General features: G+C 49.3%; 1 protein-coding gene across 2 annotated transcripts in view; it reads left to right on the top strand.

Moving 5' to 3' along the window:
• NBEAL2 (neurobeachin like 2) overlaps positions 1 to 21,465 on the top strand; it is a 126,704-nt gene that overhangs the window by 44,910 nt on the left and 60,329 nt on the right. For both annotated transcript variants that reach the window (XM_063303265.1, XM_063303264.1), the window contains exons 4-9: positions 8,730 to 8,811; positions 9,648 to 9,772; positions 12,824 to 12,906; positions 18,460 to 18,545; positions 19,845 to 20,151; positions 21,262 to 21,368. In XM_063303265.1, coding sequence (XP_063159335.1) covers positions 8,730 to 8,811; positions 9,648 to 9,772; positions 12,824 to 12,906; positions 18,460 to 18,545; positions 19,845 to 20,151; positions 21,262 to 21,368 — 790 coding nt within the window. The remainder of the gene's footprint in view (positions 1 to 8,729; positions 8,812 to 9,647; positions 9,773 to 12,823; positions 12,907 to 18,459; positions 18,546 to 19,844; positions 20,152 to 21,261; positions 21,369 to 21,465) is intronic.

The following is a 21,465-nucleotide window of genomic DNA, read 5'->3' as shown; positions in this document are numbered from 1 at the left end:
CTTGTAGGATGGAAGCCTTTACCAATTGCACAAGAAAAATGCATTTATTACGGAGCGCTAAACCACTTGCTCCCCCTGCAAGGTTTACATTCCGATCAGCCTGTGCTTGCAACTGCCACATAAAATGGAGATTGCTTTGAAGTATAACATAAACGTGGTAGTTGGAGTCCTTCTGTCTGTATTTTGACATACAGGTAGTCCTCACTTAACAACCACTTGTCTAGTGATGGTTCAGACTTACAACAGTGCTGGAAAAAACAACTTACAACCGGTCCTCACACTTATGACCGTCACAGCTTCCCCACAGTCATGTGATCACAATTTGGGCACTTGGCAACTGGTTCACACTTATAACTGTCACAGCATCCTGTGGTCATGTGATTGCCATTTTCGATCTTCACGGCCGGCTTCTGGCAAGCAAAATCAATGCGGAACTGTGTGATTCGCTTAATGACCACGTGGTTCACTTTACACCCATGGTGATTCAATTAACAACCACCGCAAAAAAGGTGGTAAAATTGGGTCAGATTTGCTTGACTGCTTCTTTTAGCAACCAAAATTGAGGTCCCAATTGTGGTCATTAAGTGAGGACTACCTGTAGCGTGGTTGATCAATTTCTGTGATAGGTGCAAAGAGACAGTTGGGTGATTTCTTCAACGGGATTGGGCTTTGTAAGTTACAGGTGATGAGATACATGTGAACGGAGGAAATTGGGGTTTTTTATGCAGATACAAATCTTCAGTGTGCTGGAAATGGTTAGAAGAACTCCGTTTGGGGAAAAAATGAGGTTTTCTACTGTAATCTCTCACAGCCCAAGGATCTGGCTAGGGCATGTCAGCCAGCTGATAAATAAGTTTTGGTTGCTCCAGTACAAGAAGGATGCAGATGCTTACAGGGTCGGTCCTATGAAGAATAGTTAGATCAGTCTTTCACGGCTGGCTGGGGAATTCTGGGAGTTGAAGTCCCCGCATCTTAAAGCCGCTGAGGTTGAGAAACGCTGAGTCAGAGGAGCTGGGTGTGTTTAGCGGAAAGAAGAGAGGGCAGAAGGGAGGCATGAGAGCACCTTCCAGGCCTTGAAGGGATGTCCCAGGGAGGCTGGTGTGGCCGTACTCTCCACGTGGCCAAGAGGACGAGACCGGCAATGGAAGCTCTACAGGTGGAGATCCAAAACCAGGCTCGAAACAAGGAGGGATGGCTTGGCCGCGAGAGCCGTGAAGCGGTGGGAGAGTCGCGAGGGCTCCGTCACGGGAAGGTCGCAAGCCGTTTCCCTGAGACGGCCTGAAGGTTCCTGCCCTGGGCAGGGGTGGGGCTGGATGACCTCCAAGGTCCCTTCTCTCCCTAGGATACGATGATTCTACGGCCGTTGGAAATACAGAAGTGGGGATACAGAAGGGAGAGCCAGGAGGCGCTGAAGGCTTTGATTACTTACTCATCTCAGCCGCTGGAAGAGAGGCGAAAGGAGGTGGCAAAGGGGCCTGAGTTTCTTGGGGGTTTTCACTCTCCCCTCATGTGCCTTTTCTGAGTTTAAATTCTTAAACACATGCCTGAGGGGAGGTGGGTGGCAAGCCTCAAATATTGGCGTAAAGGGCCGTCTCTGCGGAGCGCATCGGTGTTTGCGCGCACCTGTGGGTGGGCAGGAGGTGGGCCCCGTCGTGGTTTGCAAGAGAGTCTCTCGCGCAGGGATCCGGCCCGCCTGGCGTAGAGGGAGGGCATCCGGGGCTGGACTGCGCCTGCGTTGCCGTCGGGGGCTCCTGGCCGGTGCTGCCCTTCAGTGAGGGCCGTGGGTGGCCGGGGCTCCCAAGTTGCTCTGCACCTTCTCTGTCTTGCCAAGAAGCCTTACGGGAGACGTCTCCTCAGCGTACATGGAAATGCCAGCCTGCTCTTCCAGCATGACTGGGCCTTTTGCTGGGGCTAAACCAGTAAAAGTGGAAGCTTTCAGCTCCGTATGGATTTCCTTCCCCTCCCCTCCCTTAATTTCTTCTCTCTCTCTCTCCCTCCCTCCCTCTCTCCCTTCCTCTTCCTCTCTCCTTCCCCCTCCCCTCCCCCCTCCTTCTTTCATTTCTTTTCTCCTTCCCTTCCTTCCTCTCTCATCTTCCCTTCTCCCTCTTTCTCTCTCTCTCTCTCCTTCCTTCCTCCCCCTCCCTCCCTCCCCTCCTTCCTTCCTTCCTCCTCCCTCCCTCCCCTCCTTCCTTCCTCCCTCTCTTTCTTTCTTTCTCTCACAACAGAACCCCTCACAAAGAGAGCACCGGTTCCAATTTCAGTGAAATCTCCTTCCTCCACTTCAAACCAATATTTATTGTGGGGCTAGAAATCTTTTTATAAATAGCTATGAGTATAGGAGTTTCACCTCCCTTTCTGATATTTGCTCTAGTATTGCAAGAAAGAAATGCACTATCCAAGGTGGGTGGGGTGGAGAGCCTTGGGTAATAGCATTTCCTTGTGGTGCAATGGGCTGCTCGGAGCGTGCGAAACCCTCTCTGTGATGGTCCGTGAGTTAATCAGTGAGCTGAAGACGTGTTGATGTGCTGGGAGGCGTTGCGGACGACCGCTTCCCCAACCTGGCGCCCTGCAGATGCATTGGGAATTCCCAACCCACACAACTTTGGCCTGGGAACGCCAGAAGTTGTGTCTCTGATGCATCTGATGGGCACCAGGTTGGGGAGAGAGGACCCCTTGCAAGCTCTCTTACCCATCCACTGTAGGCTCTCCTGCTGATGATCCAGCCAGGGACCCCCTTGCAACGGGCCATCTCTGAGATGCCGGCTTCCTACCCCAAAACCCCCATGTTAAAAGGGTGCCCCTAACTCCCGAACAGGGCATTTCCCCAGGATCCAATTTTACTTTATTAGGAATCATGTAGTAAAACCAAGTCAGGGGAGGTGGTGATCAACAGGTCTTCAGCCTTGGACCGAGCAGGATCTCCCTCTGCCGTTCCGTCTCCATGGAAACCCACCCGCCATCCATCCAGGCATCTGTGTCCTTAAGCTCTTTAAAACGCCCCCCTCCTGCTGCGCTTGGCCTTGCCCCTTTTCTCGTCCCTGAAACCTTGGCGACCCGTGTCCCACAAGAGCCGGACTGCTTTCCTGTTTGGATGGAGTTCCTGGCCGGAGGCCTGAATTCACCAGGACGTGTGCAGAAAAGCTGCTCAGTTTCTGGGGAAGGGACGGCCCCCCCATCTTCAAGATCCGTCTCCGGCTTTGTCAGAGCCCTTCCGTTTCTGGGGAGACCTGGAAGCTGCCATTAGCATTTCTGCAAGGGTTGGAGAACATCTGCCTGTCTTCTCGGCATGGATGATTGCATGAATCCAGCCTTTCCGCCGACAGGCCAGAAACTGCGGGATGCAACCTCTGTCCTTTCTCAATTCCTTTCCCCCGCCCTCCTTTTAAGCATGTGGGAAAGGACTGATTCTGGCTACAGTTGTAGTTTTTCCTTGTCTGAAACCCAGCATCAACCCAGCAACTGGTGAGTGACTTTCCACCACAACAGCTGGGCAGTGACTGTGCAAATATTGCCCTGGGTGGACCCAGGTGGCCAGCTTGGGTAATTCCCATTCGAGTACACTTTTTTCATAACGCGGGTGAAAACAGCAATTAAGGAACTGGAGTGGGTGTGCAGTTCAGCCCGACAGCTGGCTTAGACGGACATCTCTTGGATAGGAAATTCTGGGCTGGTTTTTGCCATCTGCTGGAGGCTGTTATTTGGGGGAATTGCAGAAGTGGGCAAGCTCTGGGGCCTTTTGGGGAGAGCAGGGCTGGACCTTTGGCTACTGGGATTTTTGCAATACAAACTTCCCAAATCCTTGCTGGAGGGGCAGCTTGCAACTGCAAAAAAACTTGGGAGATGACGTTTATAAGGTGGAAGAATTTGGTGGTGTTCCCTGCGCGGGGCGTGGCATGAAGTTTGCACCTCTGCAGAAGTGGAGAGGAAGGAGAAAGTGAACGTTAAACAATCTGGACCGTTCGGTGAACCGTTGAACAAATTGAAAATTGGTTGGCGAGTTAGCATTGCGGGCATATAAATCCATAACGTTATTACAAACAAAAATCCAGATGGCTGGAGCAAGTGAGACCAGCTATACACAGGTAGCCCTTGACTTACAACCACAATAGGGACTAGAGAATTCGTTGTTTAGCAGTGCGGTCGTTAAGTGAGGCATCATTTTCCTCTTTTCTTTACGGCAGTCATTAAGCAAATCATACGGTTCCCCACCGATTGTGCTTTTCGAAAGCTGGCTGGGAAGGTCGCAAATGGTGATCGCACAACCACGGGGGCACTGTGACGGTCGTAACTGTGAGGGCTGGTCACAAGCCACTTTTTCAGCACCATCGTAACTTCAGACAGTTGCTAAATGCATGGTCGTAAGTCGAGGACTGCCTGTAATACAAGGGAAAGGGCTAGTTTTGTGTAATGTTTGGTTTTATTTTGGTTTTCCTGAACCCTGTTTGTTCCCCAAGGTTAGGAAAGTCTTTCAAATGACAAGGACCACTAATTTTCCATCCATGGAAAACGGGGTGAACATCCAGCTTGATAAACGTAGATGGAGAAGAAGCCTCTTTCCAACTCCTGATTCTGCCTTTCCTTACAGTTACAAGCTTGGGCTACTTTTAACAAGTCTGCGAGATAAGGCTGCTGCATTGACAGGAAAACATAATTAGACGAAAGAGCTAGAATTTGGGCTCCCTTTAGGGATGGTCCAGTTGCCCACTCCTCACTTCCCCACTTCGAAGGGGCAGCTCAAAATGCTACGGCTGATTGCAGCTTTGAACCTCTAAAGCTGCTTTTTCCTTGTAGCTGTTTGAAACAGGACTGAAAGTGGCTGGACTTTTTGTGCACTTTAAACTTCAGGAGCCCAGTCTGGTTTCTATTCTAAGGGTTGCACCGTAAAAATATTAAGCCTGGTTTGCTTTCTACCCCAAAAGTTGCATGTTAAAAACATGAAGCCTGGTTTGGTCTTTATTCTAAAGGTTGCACATTAAAAACATGAAGCCTGGTTTGTTTTCATTCTGAAAGCTGCACATTAAAAAAATGCAAAATGGAGATTAGCATCACCAAAACAGGCCTCCTTCAATGCTTATCATTTCCAGTTTTCAAAGACACTATTTCTGTGCAGTGTGTTTAGTTTATGGCTTTGTTTCCTGGCAGGGAACTTCGCTGCTGGACGTATCCCTGCGTTAACTTTCCCCCCTTCTCTCTGGATATAGAAAAAGTGTGTATAACTTTACTCAAAGCATACATGGAAATTAGCTGTCCTTCCTGCCAGGCCAGCTGGAACTGATCCCTTCGACCCTGAAAAACCTTGTTTCTCTTTGTTTCCCTAAGAACAGCCACAGGGAACCGCTGATAAAAAGTGCCAAACAGTGTGTGTGTGTTTGTGTGTGTCCTTCTTCCTGCCCGCCCAACAACAGCCCTGTGAGGTAGGCTGGGATGTGAAGGAGTGACTGGCCCAAACACCCAAGGAGCTTCCATGGTTGAGGGGGTAACTGAACCCTTTGATTTTTTGCAAGGAAAACAATGCCATTTTTCATTGGGATTTTGCTAGGAGGCTAAATCTCCCCAAACTGTCAAAAAAGGGGGAGCTGGAAACTTTAAAACTGTCCTTCTTGAAGTTGCACTGGCCCAGCTTATGGAACTCCTTCCCCTGTCATCCCTGCTGGCAATGAGGATGGTTGTCCAGCCTTTCTGAAAGCGTGGACTTTGGCCAGAAGTGCCCCAGGGAGTCACTGCAGTTTGGTCCTCAAAGTCAATCCCCCCAGCCTTGGGGCCCTTTAAAAGGCAAAAAGAGACCGAGCCGTGTTTTATTTTTAGCCTGGCTTCCTGTGGGTCCTGCAGGCCGTCAGCAGCAGATAAGGACCCGGGGATCACTGTGTCTCTGCGCAAGATGCCCAGATGGGGGATGAGGGGTCGTAATTGAAACGTTCTGTCCAAGGGAGGGGAGAGGCCAGGAGTGCCCCGGAAAGATTTGGGGGTGCGTGTCTCGCCTGGGGGATGTTCTCCCCCATTCCTGCAGCTGGACCTCCAAGCATCCTTCTTCCTGGATCAGTGTTTCTCAACCTTGGCCACTTTAAGAGAGGTGGACTTCAACTCCCAGAATTCCCCAGCCAGCTGTGCTGGCTGGGGAATTCTGGGAGTTGAAGTCCACCTGTCTTAAAAGTGGCCAAGTTGAGAAACTTTAGGCTAGACAGAAGGTGCTCTGAACTACAACCCCTATCAGCCCCCCAAAACACAGCAGCCTCTGGCTGGACTCCAACTGTATAAAAAAGAAAAATAGTTCCATTTCTCCCCAGGTGGTGAGGAATCTGGGAATTGTAGTCCAACACTTCAGAAAGGGACCAAATTGGGGAAATCCGAATTAAAGGAATTAATCTGGAACGAGCAAGGAGTGTGCGCCGGTCAAAGGGCTGAGCTGAGGATCAAGAAGGTCCAGATCAATGCTCTTCTCACTCCTGGAAGCTCACGCACACTGCCCACACCGCCTACCTCGCTGGGTTGTTGTTTGGGGGTAAACAGGAAGAGGAAATGCGATGCTCCCGGTTCCCCTCATCTTCTTTGTGGGGTGTTAATAAAAGTTGCCCGGGGGCACAGGTGCGATACGCAGAAAAACAGGGCAGAGCTTTGATGACACCATTGTGGCCACCATCTTGACTTTTTTGACCACAACCTGTAGACACTTCAAGGGAATGAGCAGCAATGAGAAAATTGGGAGTAGAGCCCAGTCATGGAGGAGACCCCTTTGGGGAAAAAAACCTGTGCAAGGTTAGCAGGTTTATCTTGAGGAAATGAGAGTTTGGAGGTTGGTGCCCTGGGAATTTTCTGGGGGATCTTAAGTAGTTTCATGAGAGTTCAGCTAAAATACTCTTCCTTTTTGGGGAGTGGCTGTAAGGAGCAATTGTAGAATAGTATAACTTCCCCCGAAGATGTTTTTTGAAGGGGCAGCTGAAAGTAAAGCAAGGTGCATAATTCAATTGTTACTATAATTATTATTTGCCATAACTCTGCAGGTTGCAGATATGTACAAGGATTGAAATCTATTCCTGCACCTGGAAATCATATTTTCTTCCTCCCTTTTCAAACGTGGGTTGATATTAACACCCACATGGCAACATTATCTCACTTGACAAACGGTTTGCTCCCATGGAGAAAATCGCTTGCCTGTTTTTGCAACCTACTGTTGCCTGGCCATTTTTGCTTCATAGTAAACCATGTTTTTCCTGGGCTCAGAGTTGGCAACCAGTTATATTGATAAAAGGTTGTAAGAAGAGATGGACAGGGGTTTTTTTTTCCCCTGCAGGATTAAGCCACTTAGAGGGAAGCTTGCAAAACAGGAACATTCACAATTTCCCCCCAAATCTTGAGGACTAGAAAGTTGGTTCTGTTTAAAGCGGATGCTTCCAGGAATTTGTGTGCAGCAAGTATACATTTAGCAATCCCTTCACATATAAAATTATACTTCTTATCATCATTATCATCATCATCATCTTCTAGATATTTAAAAGCACATCTCAGGAAAAAAGCAGAAAAGAAAAAGAAAAATGAGATTGACAAGCTATTTCAATGGCGTGAAAAAATTCGAAGTGGTATTGGATGAGTACAGCGTATCAGAATAATCAAAAGCACATTGGTGTTCAATAGAAACAAAAGTAGCAAGTATAGTAAGAATCATAAATCAGAATAAACAATTAACGAGAGTTTCCACTGATCTAAAAAGTTTTTCTCTTATTTAACAAGAGCCAATATATCAAAGCATGTTAAGAGGAAGCTCACATGTGGTACAAATCCAGAGGTAGAGTTATAACCCGTGGATGGTTTCCAGATTGAATCTTCATCAGATTTATTTTTCAAATATAAAGTAATTCTTGATTTTGATGTGTATTCTCCCAGTTTCATACACCGTTCTTCTAAAGAAAGAATTATATGTGATTTCCATATATGTGAAATAACATATCTTGGCAGCTGTTATCATATATAGAGCCAACTCCGTATACTTTGCAGGAATATAGGGTTTAGCGGAGTTCGGAAGAAAAAGAGCTGGCAGGAAAGAAACTTCCACCTTTTAAGATTTGCTTTATTCTGCAATAAATCATCTTCCATAATTGTTGAACTTTATAACATTGCCACCAAATATGAAATAATGTTCTGACCTGGTTATTGCATTTCCAACAGTGTTGGGAAAATGAGTTGGCAAGTAATACTGGAGTAATATATCAGTGGCAAAATGTTGTGTGCGAAATTCACAGTAAATTTAATATTTGTCTTCCATTGATATTCCCATTATTGCGTATCTGTTGTCCTGTTTCATTCCTGCTTCTATTTACTTGTACAGTCTTTAACTCGTTTGATTTCTGAGTTGCTTAAACTTTAGTAACAGTTTAAAAATAAGCCCCTTACCTGAGTCTGAGTTATCTATTACAACTTTTTCAAACTCAGTCAGCTTTCTAAATATCCCGCCTTGTTTTTGTAACTCCACTTGCATTGTGCTATTTATTTCAATATATTGAAACCAGCAAGGTGATTTTGAGCCTTCTGAAGACTCATGTAAATGTCTGTATGCAAAGTATTACAGGATGATTATCACTCCTGCTTATTGAGCACTTGTTTGCATAGTGGAATATACATAATATTCTTTCTCTCTCTTGTAGCATATTAGCATTATAAATAATTATTTGTTATTTTTAAAGTTATTACCAGCGGCTGGTTTCCCCCTTTCAATGTAGCTTGCCGTTTCTTTCCAGGAATCTAGAAAATGTCCAGGCTGACCGTCCACCCCTGTTTGTCCATGAGCTGATCAGTCTGCTGTCCACCTATTCAAAAAAGGTAGCCTTGACCTTCTGACCTTTTTCCCTAGGGCTGGGATGCTCAGCTTTCCTAAGAGGTGGGTGAAGCAACTGGGTGAAGACGGGATGACGTTCATTTTGGAGCCCGTGGGAGAAACTGAATCAATTTGAGGAGCCAGGAGAGAAATGACCTCGCAAGGAAGGCGTGTGCCACTGCCTGCATTTTACTCCTAGCAGGATCTTTCATGGAGGGGGTGTCAAAAAGACAAGATGTTGGCTTGACTACCAGACCAAAGCCTGTAAAAAAGAGGTGGAGCTTCGATTGTGCAGTGGTGGCCCTCATCTGGACTGTTTGGAGGATGGGGGATGCCCTGTGGGATGCCCCATCCCACAGACGCCCCACGGGTGCCCCAATGCAGTGGGGCTAAATTTCTGATTTACCCAGTAGTCCTAGAGAGTTGTATGTTTTCTTCTAAATCAGTCTCAACCTCAGCAGCTTTAAGATGTGTGGACTTCAACTCCCAGAATTCCTCGCCTCCCCATGCTGGCTGGGGAATTCTGGGCGTTGAAGTCCACCCATGTTATAAGTTGCTGAGGTTGAGAAACACGGCGTTAAGATTATTGCAGAGTAGAGAATGTGCCCCAGGGATGACCCTTTCTAAAGACCCCACATACTCATGCCCTCCAGACCCCCCTCTCCTTCCTTCCCTCCAAGTCTGAAGCATCCTTGTTGCCGCACGCATTGCCTGCCCTGCATTTTCCTGCCTTCAGAGCACGCCGACTGACGTGAGGCTATTTCGGGAAGCTGCTTGATAGCTCGAAAAGACCTGAAAAACACTTGGGGCGGTTAATGGTGGCTTCTCATTTCCCCGACAGCTGAAGAGTTCCCAAGGGCAGCCTTGGCCTCACCGTAGCCAGCTGGAGAACGTCACGCTGTACGCCCTACACCTTTGCGAATGCCTCTTCGACCCCTACCAGACCTGGAGGAGACAGCTGAGCGGGTGAGTGGGTCTCTGTCTGTGTGGGGAGGTCTAAGCTCAGGGAGCAGCGGCAGCCTCTAGGCCAGTGTTTCTCAACCTTGGCCACTTTAAGATGGGTGGACTCCCACCTCCCAGAATTCCCCAGCCAGCTTTCTTTACGAAGCGCTGGTAAGTACAGGTAGTCCTCACTTAATGACCATTCGTTGTGTGATGGTTCAGACTTATGACAGTGCTGGAAAAAAACAGTTTACAACTGGTCCTCACACTTACGACCATCGCAGTGTCCCCGCAGTCACTCGATCACGATTTGGGCGCTTGGCAACCAGTTTGCATTTATGACCATCGCAGCATCCTGTGGTCACGCAGTCGCCATTTTCAACCTTCCCAGCCAGCTTCTGGCAAGCAAAATCAATGGGGGACTGTGTGATTTGTTTAACGACCATGTGGTTCGCTTAACAGCTTTGCTGGCTGTGGAATTCTGGGAGTTGAAGTCCACCTATCCTCAGGTGGTCAAGGTTGAGAATCACTGGTCTAGGCAGTAGATGAGAGTTGCTTTGTCACATCTGGCCAGAGGTGAATGGCCGGACCTCGCAGGTTGGTTCTTGGTGGGCAGTGTGGGTTGAGGACTTCCAATGCAATTCAGGGTGTTGGTGATCACTTATAAAACCCTACATCACAAGGAACCAGGTTATCTGCAGGGACCCGACTCCCAATTATTCTACCCATCCCTCATGTTCCAATGGGGCGGGCATGCTTTGGGTCCCCTTCCTGGGACTACGCCAGGATGCATTACCTGCCCTCTGGTATCTCTCTCACTCACGCAACACACACACAATACAGCTGGCCCTGACTCTATTGGCCTTCAGAAAGGCAGTGAAAGTCTCTGGAGAGGATGCAAGTGTGTGTTCCTGGTTGCCTAAAGTTTTAGATTTTAACTGAAAGAGTTTGTCTTGTTTTGGCTTTTTGATCGGTTGTACACTGCCCGGAGTTCCAGTGTATATAGCCATATAAATCCTTTAAATAAACGAATAAAAGAATCCGACAGGCTGTTTCCTCTTCCCGCTGGGGCTGCCAAAGGCTGCCTGGGCTCAGTGCTCTTAAGGAGAGCTTGCATGGCGGCGCATGCAGCTTCAGTGTGTTCCATGAGACGGGGCAGAGGTTGGCAATATGGTCTTCAAAGCAGAGCAGATGTTCTCCTTAACTCAAAATCAGGTTTCCCTGACCCCACACAGCTACTGGGTGAGCTGGGAAAACACATTGCTTCTTTACAAAGCCCGGATAAGTACAGGTAGTCCTCACTTAATGACCATTTGTTTAGTGATGATTCAGACTTATGACAGGGCTGAAAAACCAGCTTACAACTGGTGCTCACACTTACGACCATCGCGGTGTCCCCACGGTCATGTGATCACAACTTGGGTACTTGGCAACTGGTTTACATTTATGACCGTCACAGCATCCTGTGATCACATGATCGCCATTTTCAACCTTCCCGGCCAGCTTCTGGCTAGCAAAATCAGTGGGGAACCACGGGATTCACTTAAGAACCACGTGGTTTGCATAACAATCGTGGTGATTTGCTTAATGGCCCACCACGAAAAAGGTTGTAAAACTGGGTCAGATTTGCTTAATGACTGCTTCGCTTAGCAGCCAAAAGTCTGGTCTCAATTGTCATTAAGCAAGGACTACCTGTAGAGAGTCCTTCAATCAGATGCATTTGATTGATGGAGCTGCTAGCAAATTATCAGTGCTCACACCCACCTCCTTGCGCTCTGAATGACCTTGTGGCTTTGGGTCCAAAGTGCTGTCCAGCCCTACAAGTCAACTGCAGCTGGGTCTTTGTTACCTCCCCACCTTATTAAGCCACGGAGTTCAACATATTCCCTGGATCTGGCCAACGTTCTTCCAACTTCGTCCCGTGAACAACAAGGGCTAATACGGAGTAGCCACATTTTGGATGAAGCCAGAACGGTTAAACCGCTGAGCTGCTGAGCTTGCTGATCGGAAGGTTGACGGTTCGAATCCGCGTGACTGGGGGAGCTCCCGTTGCTAGTCCCAGCTCCTGCCAACCTAGCAGTTCAAAAACATGCCAGTGTGAGTCGATTAATAGGTACCACTTCGGCGGGCAGGTGACGGTGTTCCGTTTAGTCATGCTGGCCACATGACCACGGAGGAAGTGTCTTCGGACAAACGCCGGCTCTTTGGCTTTGAAACGGAGGTGAGCACCGCCCCCTAGAGTCGGACACAACTGGACTTAATGTCAAGGGAAACCTTTACCTTTACCTAGAACTTTCCAAAGGCCAGTGCCCAGGAACCCCAGAAGATTCCACTCTATTCTGGTTAAAGCAACTTCTTCTGGAATACCACTTCTTAACTCTAGGGTTTTGACCACAGTAGCAGGATTTAGAGAAGCTTTTATCCAGATTAACAAAGGTGTGTGAGAAATGGCACAAAGCGGCAATCCCCTTGTCCAAAGGAAGCATGCTGGGCTGTTACCTATCACAGCAATGCCGTTGGAATCATGCTGGTGTTTGCACTTGAAGCGCAGAATGACGTTGTGGACATACCTTCCAGCCACTTTCCTGCAGTCTGATATACCACATCTGTCTTGGCCGTTTCCTCCCACCTTTGGCAAACAGGCTCGGGCTTTGCTCTTTGAAACATGTTTTTTTCTTCTTCATCATCATCATCATCATCATCATCATCACACTTTCCAAATTTGATGGAGCATTGAATCAAAGGCCCGAGCGTGGTCATGCAATAGTGGCATGCAAATTGCTCCAGCAATATCTTTCCACGCTTCACTGGAAATGCTGTACGAACATTACTTTTGAAGCAGTGCTGGAAATTCCCTAGCCCACTGACCCTTAGCACACCCTTCCTCTGTCTGGCCCTGGCTGGGCTTCAGTTCTCTAGCTAGCCTGTGGCTGGGGATGATGGGAGTCGAAGTCCAGCCCATCTGGAAGGTGCCCGTTTAAGGCGACGTTGCACGGGCCTGGGGATTTTCCCCCGAAAGAGTTAATGCCCGGTCATTCCCCCACTACATGTCCCTTTGTGTTCCTTCCCTCCCAGGGAGATCGTGAGCATCAAAGAGAAGAACAAATACAAGTTTGCCCCAGCTGTGCTGCCTCAAGAGTTTGGCTCCTTTTTTGAAGGTATCACTAATTTCTGTCTTTCTCTCCCTTCCCCCCCCCAAAAAAAACTCCCTTTCTTGCCTCTTACTTCTTGGGAACAGCCCTTTTCTATCCACCCAGTTTAGTTTCAAACAGCTGCTCCCCTCTTGGGCTTATGTCTGCAACCACCACCAAAAAAAAAGGTGATTAATGGGCATTCAGATTTTTTTCGTTTTGTTTTCACCTGGGGCGAGAAGGCCCCCTCCCTTGCTTTTCAGCCCCTCTCTTCTCCTGGTGGGCGTTTATTAAATCCACATATCAGTTTGAAAGGTTATAACTGGAAAAGCCAAGGATGCTTTCGACCAGGGTGTCCCAACCAGGGTTCTGTGACACAGTGGGGCTCCGCGAGAGGTCACTGGGGTTCCCTGGGAGATCACGATTTATTAAAAAAATTAATTCAAATTTGGACAACTTCACTTTAAAGAGGTAAGTTTCATTCTGTATTTTCAGTTTAAGGACACTGTTGATGCATATATACAGGCCTACCCACGAAACAAATATAATAAGTTTGCAACCTCTGGCCTATTGTTGAGCCTGAATGTGCAGGGGTTCCCCGAGGCCCAAAAAATATTTCAAGGGTCCCTCCAGGGTCAAAAGGTTGAGAAAAACTGTTTTGGTAGGTTAGCTACTCCAAATAATACTTGCAAGAAGGCCAGTGGGGAGATGTGATTGCACCGACCTTCCACGGATTAAAGTAGGGCAACCAGATCGGAGCTGCAAGGATCTAATGGCACAAGGGGCAGCGACGAGAAACCCTGAATTCTTTCTCTCTCTGCTTCCCCTCCTGGTCCTCTGAAGTTTTGCAACCCAGATCTGGTAACCCTAATTAAAGGACGGTTATCGTTTCCCACTTTCCCACTACAGGTAGTCCTCGCTTAACATCCAGAATTGGGACTGGAATTTCAGTTGCTAAGCAAAGCAGTCATTAAGTGAACCTGACCCAATTTTACGACCTTTTTTTGCAGCGGTCGTTAAGCGAATCACCATGTGCATTAAGCAAACCATGTGGTTGTTAAGTGAATCACGCAGTTCCCTGTTGATTTTGCTTGCCAGAAGCTAGCTGGGTGGGGATGCTGTGACAGTCATAAGTACGAGGACTAGTTGTAAGTTGGTTTTTCCAGCACCATCATAAGTCCGAACCCTCACTAAACGAATGGTTGTTAAGTGAGGACTACCTGTAGTCAAAATTTGATTTTTCTCTCCCATTGCTTTAAATTTATCCTCTAGGACGCCAAAAGTCAGGACACGCTAGCTAAAGATCTGCACAAGGAGTCCTTCTTGCCCAGAGCGCATCTTCTCAGCTAATTAGACACTTAAAAAAAAAAAGGAGGGTGGAGTAGATTTCCAGAAACCGTTGGAGCTTTTAACACTAATTATCTCTCTGTCAGGGATTTTGGGGGCTTTTCTGCCAGATGTCTGTTAACTGAGAACCACTTGAATAGATGGGCTTTAACAGCATGTGGGGACTTTTTGGAAATGCATTTGCAGGTTGCCAGCCTTGCATCATTTCTGGCACCCAACGCGGGCCCCGTGGTTTTTTCTGGCTGGGCTGGCCAGCCTTGGGTAACCCCAACCAGCTCCCTTTGTTAACTGTTGGCACCGGCTGTCCTCTTGCTAAAAAAGGCCGTTGCGTTCTCAGAACCTTCCTCCCCCACTTCGCCAACCTGCTGCCCTGTGGATCGGTTGGACTGCAGTTCCCATCTTCCCAGCCAGCCGGCTCGGCTGCAGAGCATCAGGGCAAGGGGGAACTTGGCTGACCCGGGAAGATGCAAAGCAGAACAAGGGGACCAGGAAGAACGGGGGGGGGGGGATATCGTAATCACAACTGGGCAGAAGCCTTACGTAAATTCTTGAAGGATGTTAAAAGTCTTAACTTTTGAAGGCCAAGCCTCTCCCTCAAATAGCTCCCCCTAAAACAGGCACCGTTTATATCAGGGTGGTATTATTATTATTATTATTATTATTATTATTATTATTATTATTATGGTCACCGACCAGAATTGCAAACACAAAACACATTAAAACTAAAAATAAAGTAAAAACAAAACAAGATAAAGTATCACAGTTGCTGGGGGGTTAATCAAAGTCTGTCTAATTTTACAGGCAGTGTAACTGAATTTAGCCATGTTCAAGCTTTATTAGGGAACTTAAAACACTCCCCCCCCCTTTTTTTTTTGGATCGACTCAGCAGGCAGGAAGACTTAGTTGATCTTAACAAAAAGCCGAAGGAGGCTGAGTCAGGTTCATGTCTGCAGATGGCTAGAGTGAAAAGTTTTTTAAAAAAAAAATCCCAGAACAAGGCAAAGAGTCTCCATCTTGTTGTCAAGAAGCTACGTGGAGGTGTTCCGGAAGTTGCCAAGAATCAGCTTTTGACTCCAGGGAGACTTCTTGCAAGACTGAGAGTAAACTTTAGCTGGAAACAAAGACATTTAAGACCTGTTTTTAAAGATAAGAAAGATGCAGCTGTTGGCACTGTGTTTGGGAGAGAGTTCTGGGAGTTGAAGTCCACCCTTCTTAAAGCAAGCTGGCTGGGGAAGTCTGGGAGTTGAAGTCCACCCTTCTTAAAGCAAGCTGGCTGGGGAAGTCTGGGAGTTGAAGTCCACCCTTCTTAAAGCAAGCTGGCTGGGGAAGTCTGGGAGTTGAAGTCCACCCTTCTTAAAGCAAGCTGGCTGGGGAAGTCTGGGAGTTGAAGTCCACCCATCTTAAGGCATGCTGACTGGGGAAGTCTGGGAGTTGAAGTCCACCCATCTTAAAGCAAGCTGGCTGGGGAAGTCTGGGAGTTGAAGTCCACCCATCTTAAAGCAAGCTGGCTGGGGAAGTCTGGGAGTTGAAGTCCACCCATCTTAAAGCAAGCTGGCTGGGGAAGTCTGGGAGTTGAAGTCCACCCATCTTAAAGCAAGCTGGCTGGGGACTTCTGGGAGTTGAAGTCCACCCTTCTTAAAGCAAGCTGGCTGGGGAAGTCTGGGAGTTGAAGTCCACCCATCTTAAAGCAAGCTGGCTGGGGACTTCTGGGAGTTGAAGTCCACCGATCTTAAAGCAAGCTGGCTGGGGAAGTCTGGGAGTTGAAGTCCACCCATCTTAAAGCAAGCTGGCTGGGGACTTCTGGGAGTTGAAGTCCACCGATCTTAAAGCAAGCTGGCTGGGGAAGTCTGGGAGTTGAAGTCCACCCATCTTAAAGCAAGCTGGCTGGGGACTTCTGGGAGTTGAAGTCCACCCATCTTAAAGCAAGCTGGCTGGGGAATTCTGGGAGTTGAAGTCCACCGATCTTAAAGCAAGCTGGCTGGGGACTTCTGGGAGTTGAAGTCCACCCATCTTAAAGCAAGCTGGCTGGGGAATTCTGGGAGTTGAAGTCCACCCATCTTAAAGCAAGCTGGCTGGGGAAGTCTGGGAGTTGAAGTCCACCCATCTTAAAGCAAGCTGGCTGGGGAAGTCTGGGAGTTGAAGTCCACCCATCTTAAAGCAAGCTGGCTGGGGACTTCTGGGAGTTGAAGTCCACCGATCTTAAAGCAAGCTGGCTGGGGAAGTCTGGGAGTTGAAGTCCACCCATCTTAAAGCAAGCTGGCTGGGGAAGTCTGGGAGTTGAAGTTCACCCATCTTAAAGCAAGCTGGCTGGGGAATTCTGGGAGTTGAAGCCCACCCATCTTAAAGCAAGCTGGCTGGGGACTTCTGGGAGTTGAAGTCCACCCATCTTAAAGCAAGCTGGCTGGGGAATTCTGAGAGTTGAAGTCCACCCATCTTAAAGCCTGCTGGCTGGGGAAGTCTGGGAGTTGAAGCCCACCCTTCTTAAAGCAAGCTGGCTGGGGAAGTCTGGGAGTTGAAGTCCACCCATCTTAAAGCAAGCTGGCTGGGGAAGTCTGGGAGTTGAAGTCCACCCATCTTAAAGCAAGCTGGCTGGGGAAGTCTGGGAGTTGAAGTCCACCCATCTTAAAGCAAGCTGGCTGGGGAAGTCTGGGAGTTGAAGTTCACCCATCTTAAAGCAAGCTGGCTGGGGAAGTCTGGGAGTTGAAGTCCACCCATCTTAAAGCAAGCTGACTGGGGAAGTCTGGGAGTTGAAGTCCACCCATCTTAAAGCAAGCTGGCTGGGGAATTCTGGGAGTTGAAGTCCACCCATCTTAAAGCAAGCTGGCTGGGGACTTCTGGGAGTTGAAGTCCACCCATCTTAAAGCAAGCTGGCTGGGGAATTCTGAGAGTTGAAGTCCACCCATCTTAAAGCCTGCTGGCTGGGGAAGTCTGGGAGTTGAAGCCCACCTATCTTAAAGCAAGCTGGCTGGGGAAGTCTGGGAGTTGAAGTCCACCCATCTTAAAGCCTGCTGGCTGGGGAAGTCTGGGAGTTGAAGCCCACCCTTCTTAAAGCAAGCTGGCTGGGGAAGTCTGGGAGTTGAAGTCCACCCATCTTAAAGCAAGCTGGCTGGGGAAGTCTGGGAGTTGAAGTCCACCCATCTTAAAGCAAGCTGGCTGGGGAAGTCTGGGAGTTGAAGTCCACCCATCTTAAAGCAAGCTGGCTGGGGAAGTCTGGGAGTTGAAGTTCACCCATCTTAAAGCAAGCTGGCTGGGGAAGTCTGGGAGTTGAAGTCCACCCATCTTAAAGCAAGCTGACTGGGGAAGTCTGGGAGTTGAAGTCCACCCATCTTAAAGCAAGCTGGCTGGGGAATTCTGGGAGTTGAAGTCCACCCATCTTAAAGCAAGCTGGCTGGGGACTTCTGGGAGTTGAAGTCCACCCATCTTAAAGCAAGCTGGCTGGGGAATTCTGAGAGTTGAAGTCCACCCATCTTAAAGCCTGCTGGCTGGGGAAGTCTGGGAGTTGAAGCCCACCTATCTTAAAGCAAGCTGGCTGGGGAAGTCTGGGAGTTGAAGTCCACCCATCTTAAAGCAAGCTGGCTGGGGAATTCTGGGAGTTGAAGTCCACCCATCTTAAAGCCTGCTGGCTGGGGAATTCTGGGAGTTGAAGTCCACCCATCTTAAAGTAGCTACGGTTGAGGAGCACTGCCCTAGAGTGTACCTCAACTGTTCTGGTTGGGAATGATGGGGGCTGTGATCTGCTGCATCTGGAGGGCGCCTGTGTGGCAGGGTAGAGATACCCCCCTTGGGGAGCCGGGAACCTCCCATAATATTTTTGGGGAGCATGCGGCTGCTGTGGGTGGGGCCAAGGGGGTTTGGTCATCCTGCCAGGTTGGACGGGATGAGGGGGCTCTCGCGTTAAGAGGAACCCCTGGAGGCTCTGATCCCCAGCGGTTAAGAGAAGGGGGGCCACAGTGCTGAGGACCCCGAGGGAAGCTCTCACATTAGGCTGCTTCGGGACCCCGGAAACACTTTTCACCCAGCCTGGAATTTCTGGGAACGAGTCGGTTTTGGGGAGCCCCCGTCTGTGATGCCAGTAGAGCGCTAAGAGCAGGCATGCAGAGAGGACCATCAAATCCCTTCCCTTGCGCTCCAGTTGGCTCACCTGGTCACAGTGGCGGGGGGCGGGTGTCATGTCCGCAGCGCGCACGACCCTATTGGACCCCTCTTTCTTTCCCTCCCTCCCTCCCTTGCTAGAGTGCTTTGAAGAGGGCGAGCAGCTCCCGGAAGCCCTTCAGCTGCGGCTCATCCACCTCTTCGGGGCCATTCTCTCTGGATCCAAGGTAAGCCTTCCTCCCTCTGCCTTCAAAGGCAGCGAGGGAGAGAATCGCGGAATCCTAGGGCTGGAGGTGCATTTAGAGGTCATCTAGTCCAACCCCCTGCTCGGTGCGGGATCCACAAGAGCAGTGGTTCTCAAACATTTTGGCCTCGGGACCTCTTCACGTTCTTTAAAATGAGGGAGGACCCCAAGGAGCTTTGGTTTACGTGGGTCATCTCTATCGATGTTTACAGTATTAGACCTTAAAACTGAGAGAAATTTTAAAATATTTGTGTGTTTGACTTTGTGGGCCCCCTGAAATGTCTTGGGGACCCCCAGGGGTCTCCAGACCACCCTTTGAGGACCACTGCACTAGAGCATCCCTGACAGAGGACCACCCAGCCTCTGTTGGAAGACCTCCAATGAAGGAGATCCCCTGGGACATTTCCACAACCTTGTCGGCTGGGATGATGGGCATTGTAGTGTGACCATCCAGAGGACCCCCGCTTGAGAAAGGCTGTGGCAGATTTTCTGTCCTGGGGGGTAAAGGAGAGTTTGGTCCTCCTGTTCAGTGCTGGGTTGCTCCAATTTGCATCGCTGTTTCCTCTGGAAGAGATTCAGCCCCCTGACCACTAGGAGGGTGACAGAACCTGGAACCAGATTGGGAAGATCTGGGATCAAGGCCGAGCTCCACCCTGGAGGAAGTTCAGCTCAGTTGCAGTCGTGGGCCCAGATTTACCTCCCAGAGTTGTTGTAGGGGTAAAATGGGAGGAAGGAATGCAGGAAAGGTTGACTTAACTCCAAAACAAAAGCCAAGATAGTGACTTACTGGAAGTAAGTGATTTAGGGGTAGGGTGGGGGCTGGGTGGTGCCGAGGTCTAGCTAGAGAAGAAGCCATCGCTGCTTTAGCTCTTGAGGATAGGAAGGGAGGGACAACCAGAGAGGTGACAGGTGCCATCCCCTGAAATACCTTGGCCCATGTTCCCCTGCCTGCATGGAGTATGCATCGTCCCTAGGGAGAGATGGGGCAAACAAGGCTCTTCTCTCCTTCGCCTTTTTTGCTCTCATCTCCTGCTGCCGATCCATCAGCTTTCCTTAACTGGTGGCCTCCAAGGAGATGCCAGCTCCCGTGGTCCCAAGCCAGCAAACCAACTGCTGTGCTATGCGGGAATTGGGAGGGTTGTATTGGGCACGATGGGAGGGACAGAGCCATAATGCAGCTGGTCCTGGAGGCCCAAGCCGTAAATCCCTCCCAGCCATGTTTTCCTGGGGATGGGCCTTAGTCTGGCCTGGCTCGAAGCCAAGCGGTGGTCCTTCTTCCTAGCAAAATGCTCTCCAAATGGTCACGCCGTCCACGGTCGACGTCCTCATGCTGGTGCTCAGGAGGTGGTGCCTTCCGGCCAGTGGGCCCACCAAGAATCCCCAGCTGCTGCAGCTGACCCTGAAGAGTGTGGTCTGCATGGTCCATGTTCTCCACACCAGCAGCCCCAGCCAGCGGGCCGTGGAGATCCGGGCCATCTTGGACAGCTTCTTCAAGGTCCTCAACGCAGACCAACCCTTGGCCTCGCTGGAAGGCTCGCCAGGTCCTCACTGGGAGGAGAAGCTCATCACGCTCCGGGTGAACATGCTGGGTAAGGAGGAAGAGGTGGGGCGGGGGCTTCTGGGCTGGAGAAGAAAGCTCTCTGCATTTCCTACGTGGCCATCAGCAAAGCCATCACAGACCCAGATTGTCCATGTCCTTGCTCAAAACCTCTAAGATGTGTTCTGGTTCTTAAGAACTAAGGAAGCTTCTGTGAGACACAAGACCAGTGTGTTATGTAGCAAGCAATCCTCAAATCTTGGGCCAGATGAGCAAGCCAGCCTGGTCCTCCCCATGTCTGAAGGAGAAGCAAAAGGTCCAGCATTACAGCTGCTTTCTGGTTGATTTCCCAGAGGCGTTTTCCCAGAAACCTCACTGAATGTCTTCAGAATCAGAATGGTTGGCTGGCCTAGAATTAAGCTGGCAGGGTTGGCCAAGAAACCAGTTGGGCTGTGCTGGGAGGGAACCCATCTTGTTGTGCTTTGGCCATTTCTTTGGGGTTGTGACCCCCAAACTGGAAATAGCTGTTTCTGCTTCTGAAGAACCTCTATGGGGGTCACCTCCCGCTGCACTTCGTGATTGTGGAGGGCAACTCAGTGGGAGTGGAGAGCCTGTAGAGGCCAGCTCCCTTCTGAGCAGAAACCATGCGCAGAACGTTGCTGCAGCCACACCATTCTCATTCGCTAAAATGCCCCCACGGTCAGGTGTTCTTTCTCTCCAAGTTGATTCAGCCAGGAACAAAGGATGTTCCAGCCCAACCTGCTTAAACATGATGTCAAAATGCATGTCAGTTCTAACCCCAAGCAATACAGGGCAGGGACATTTGGAGATGGAGGATTGAAGTCTGAGACCTCCTGAATGGAAGAAGGCAAGACTAGGTCATTTGGAGAAGCTCCCTGTTCAGTTGCAGCCCCTAAGGCTAGATCTGGGACCAGGCAGGTTGATGGATCCCACAGGAGCACCAGGAATGGAAGCAGGAGGTTGGCCTGTGAATTCAGCCGGGACATACCCCAGCCGTGCAGAAACAGGAGTGGCAATTTTGATGAGTGTTCCCCATCTTGATCCCACATCCCCATCTTGACCCCCCAGTCAGACCATGCAGATTCCTTGCATCCCATTTGGATCCTGTTGGCTGAACTCAGCCTGGCCTTTCTCTCTTTAGATGCCATTCCAGAAATGTTGAACTACGATGACCGGCCGGTCCTGCAAGCCATTTTCCTTAGCAACAACTGTTTTGAGCACATCATTCGACTGATCCAGAACAGCAAGGTAAAGAAATCGCAGCCTTTCCCATGGCTTTTGGCGTGTTTCATTAGATTTCAGGAAACTCTTTCATTTTCCTCCATTTTGGAAAACAGGGCTGATG

The sequence above is a fragment of the Candoia aspera genome, chromosome 4 (assembly GCF_035149785.1).
Source record: "Candoia aspera isolate rCanAsp1 chromosome 4, rCanAsp1.hap2, whole genome shotgun sequence".
Classification (NCBI taxonomy): domain Eukaryota; kingdom Metazoa; phylum Chordata; class Lepidosauria; order Squamata; family Boidae; genus Candoia; species Candoia aspera.
The sequence above is the reverse complement of the archived record's forward strand: the minus strand, read 5'-3'. Positions and strand labels throughout refer to the sequence as shown.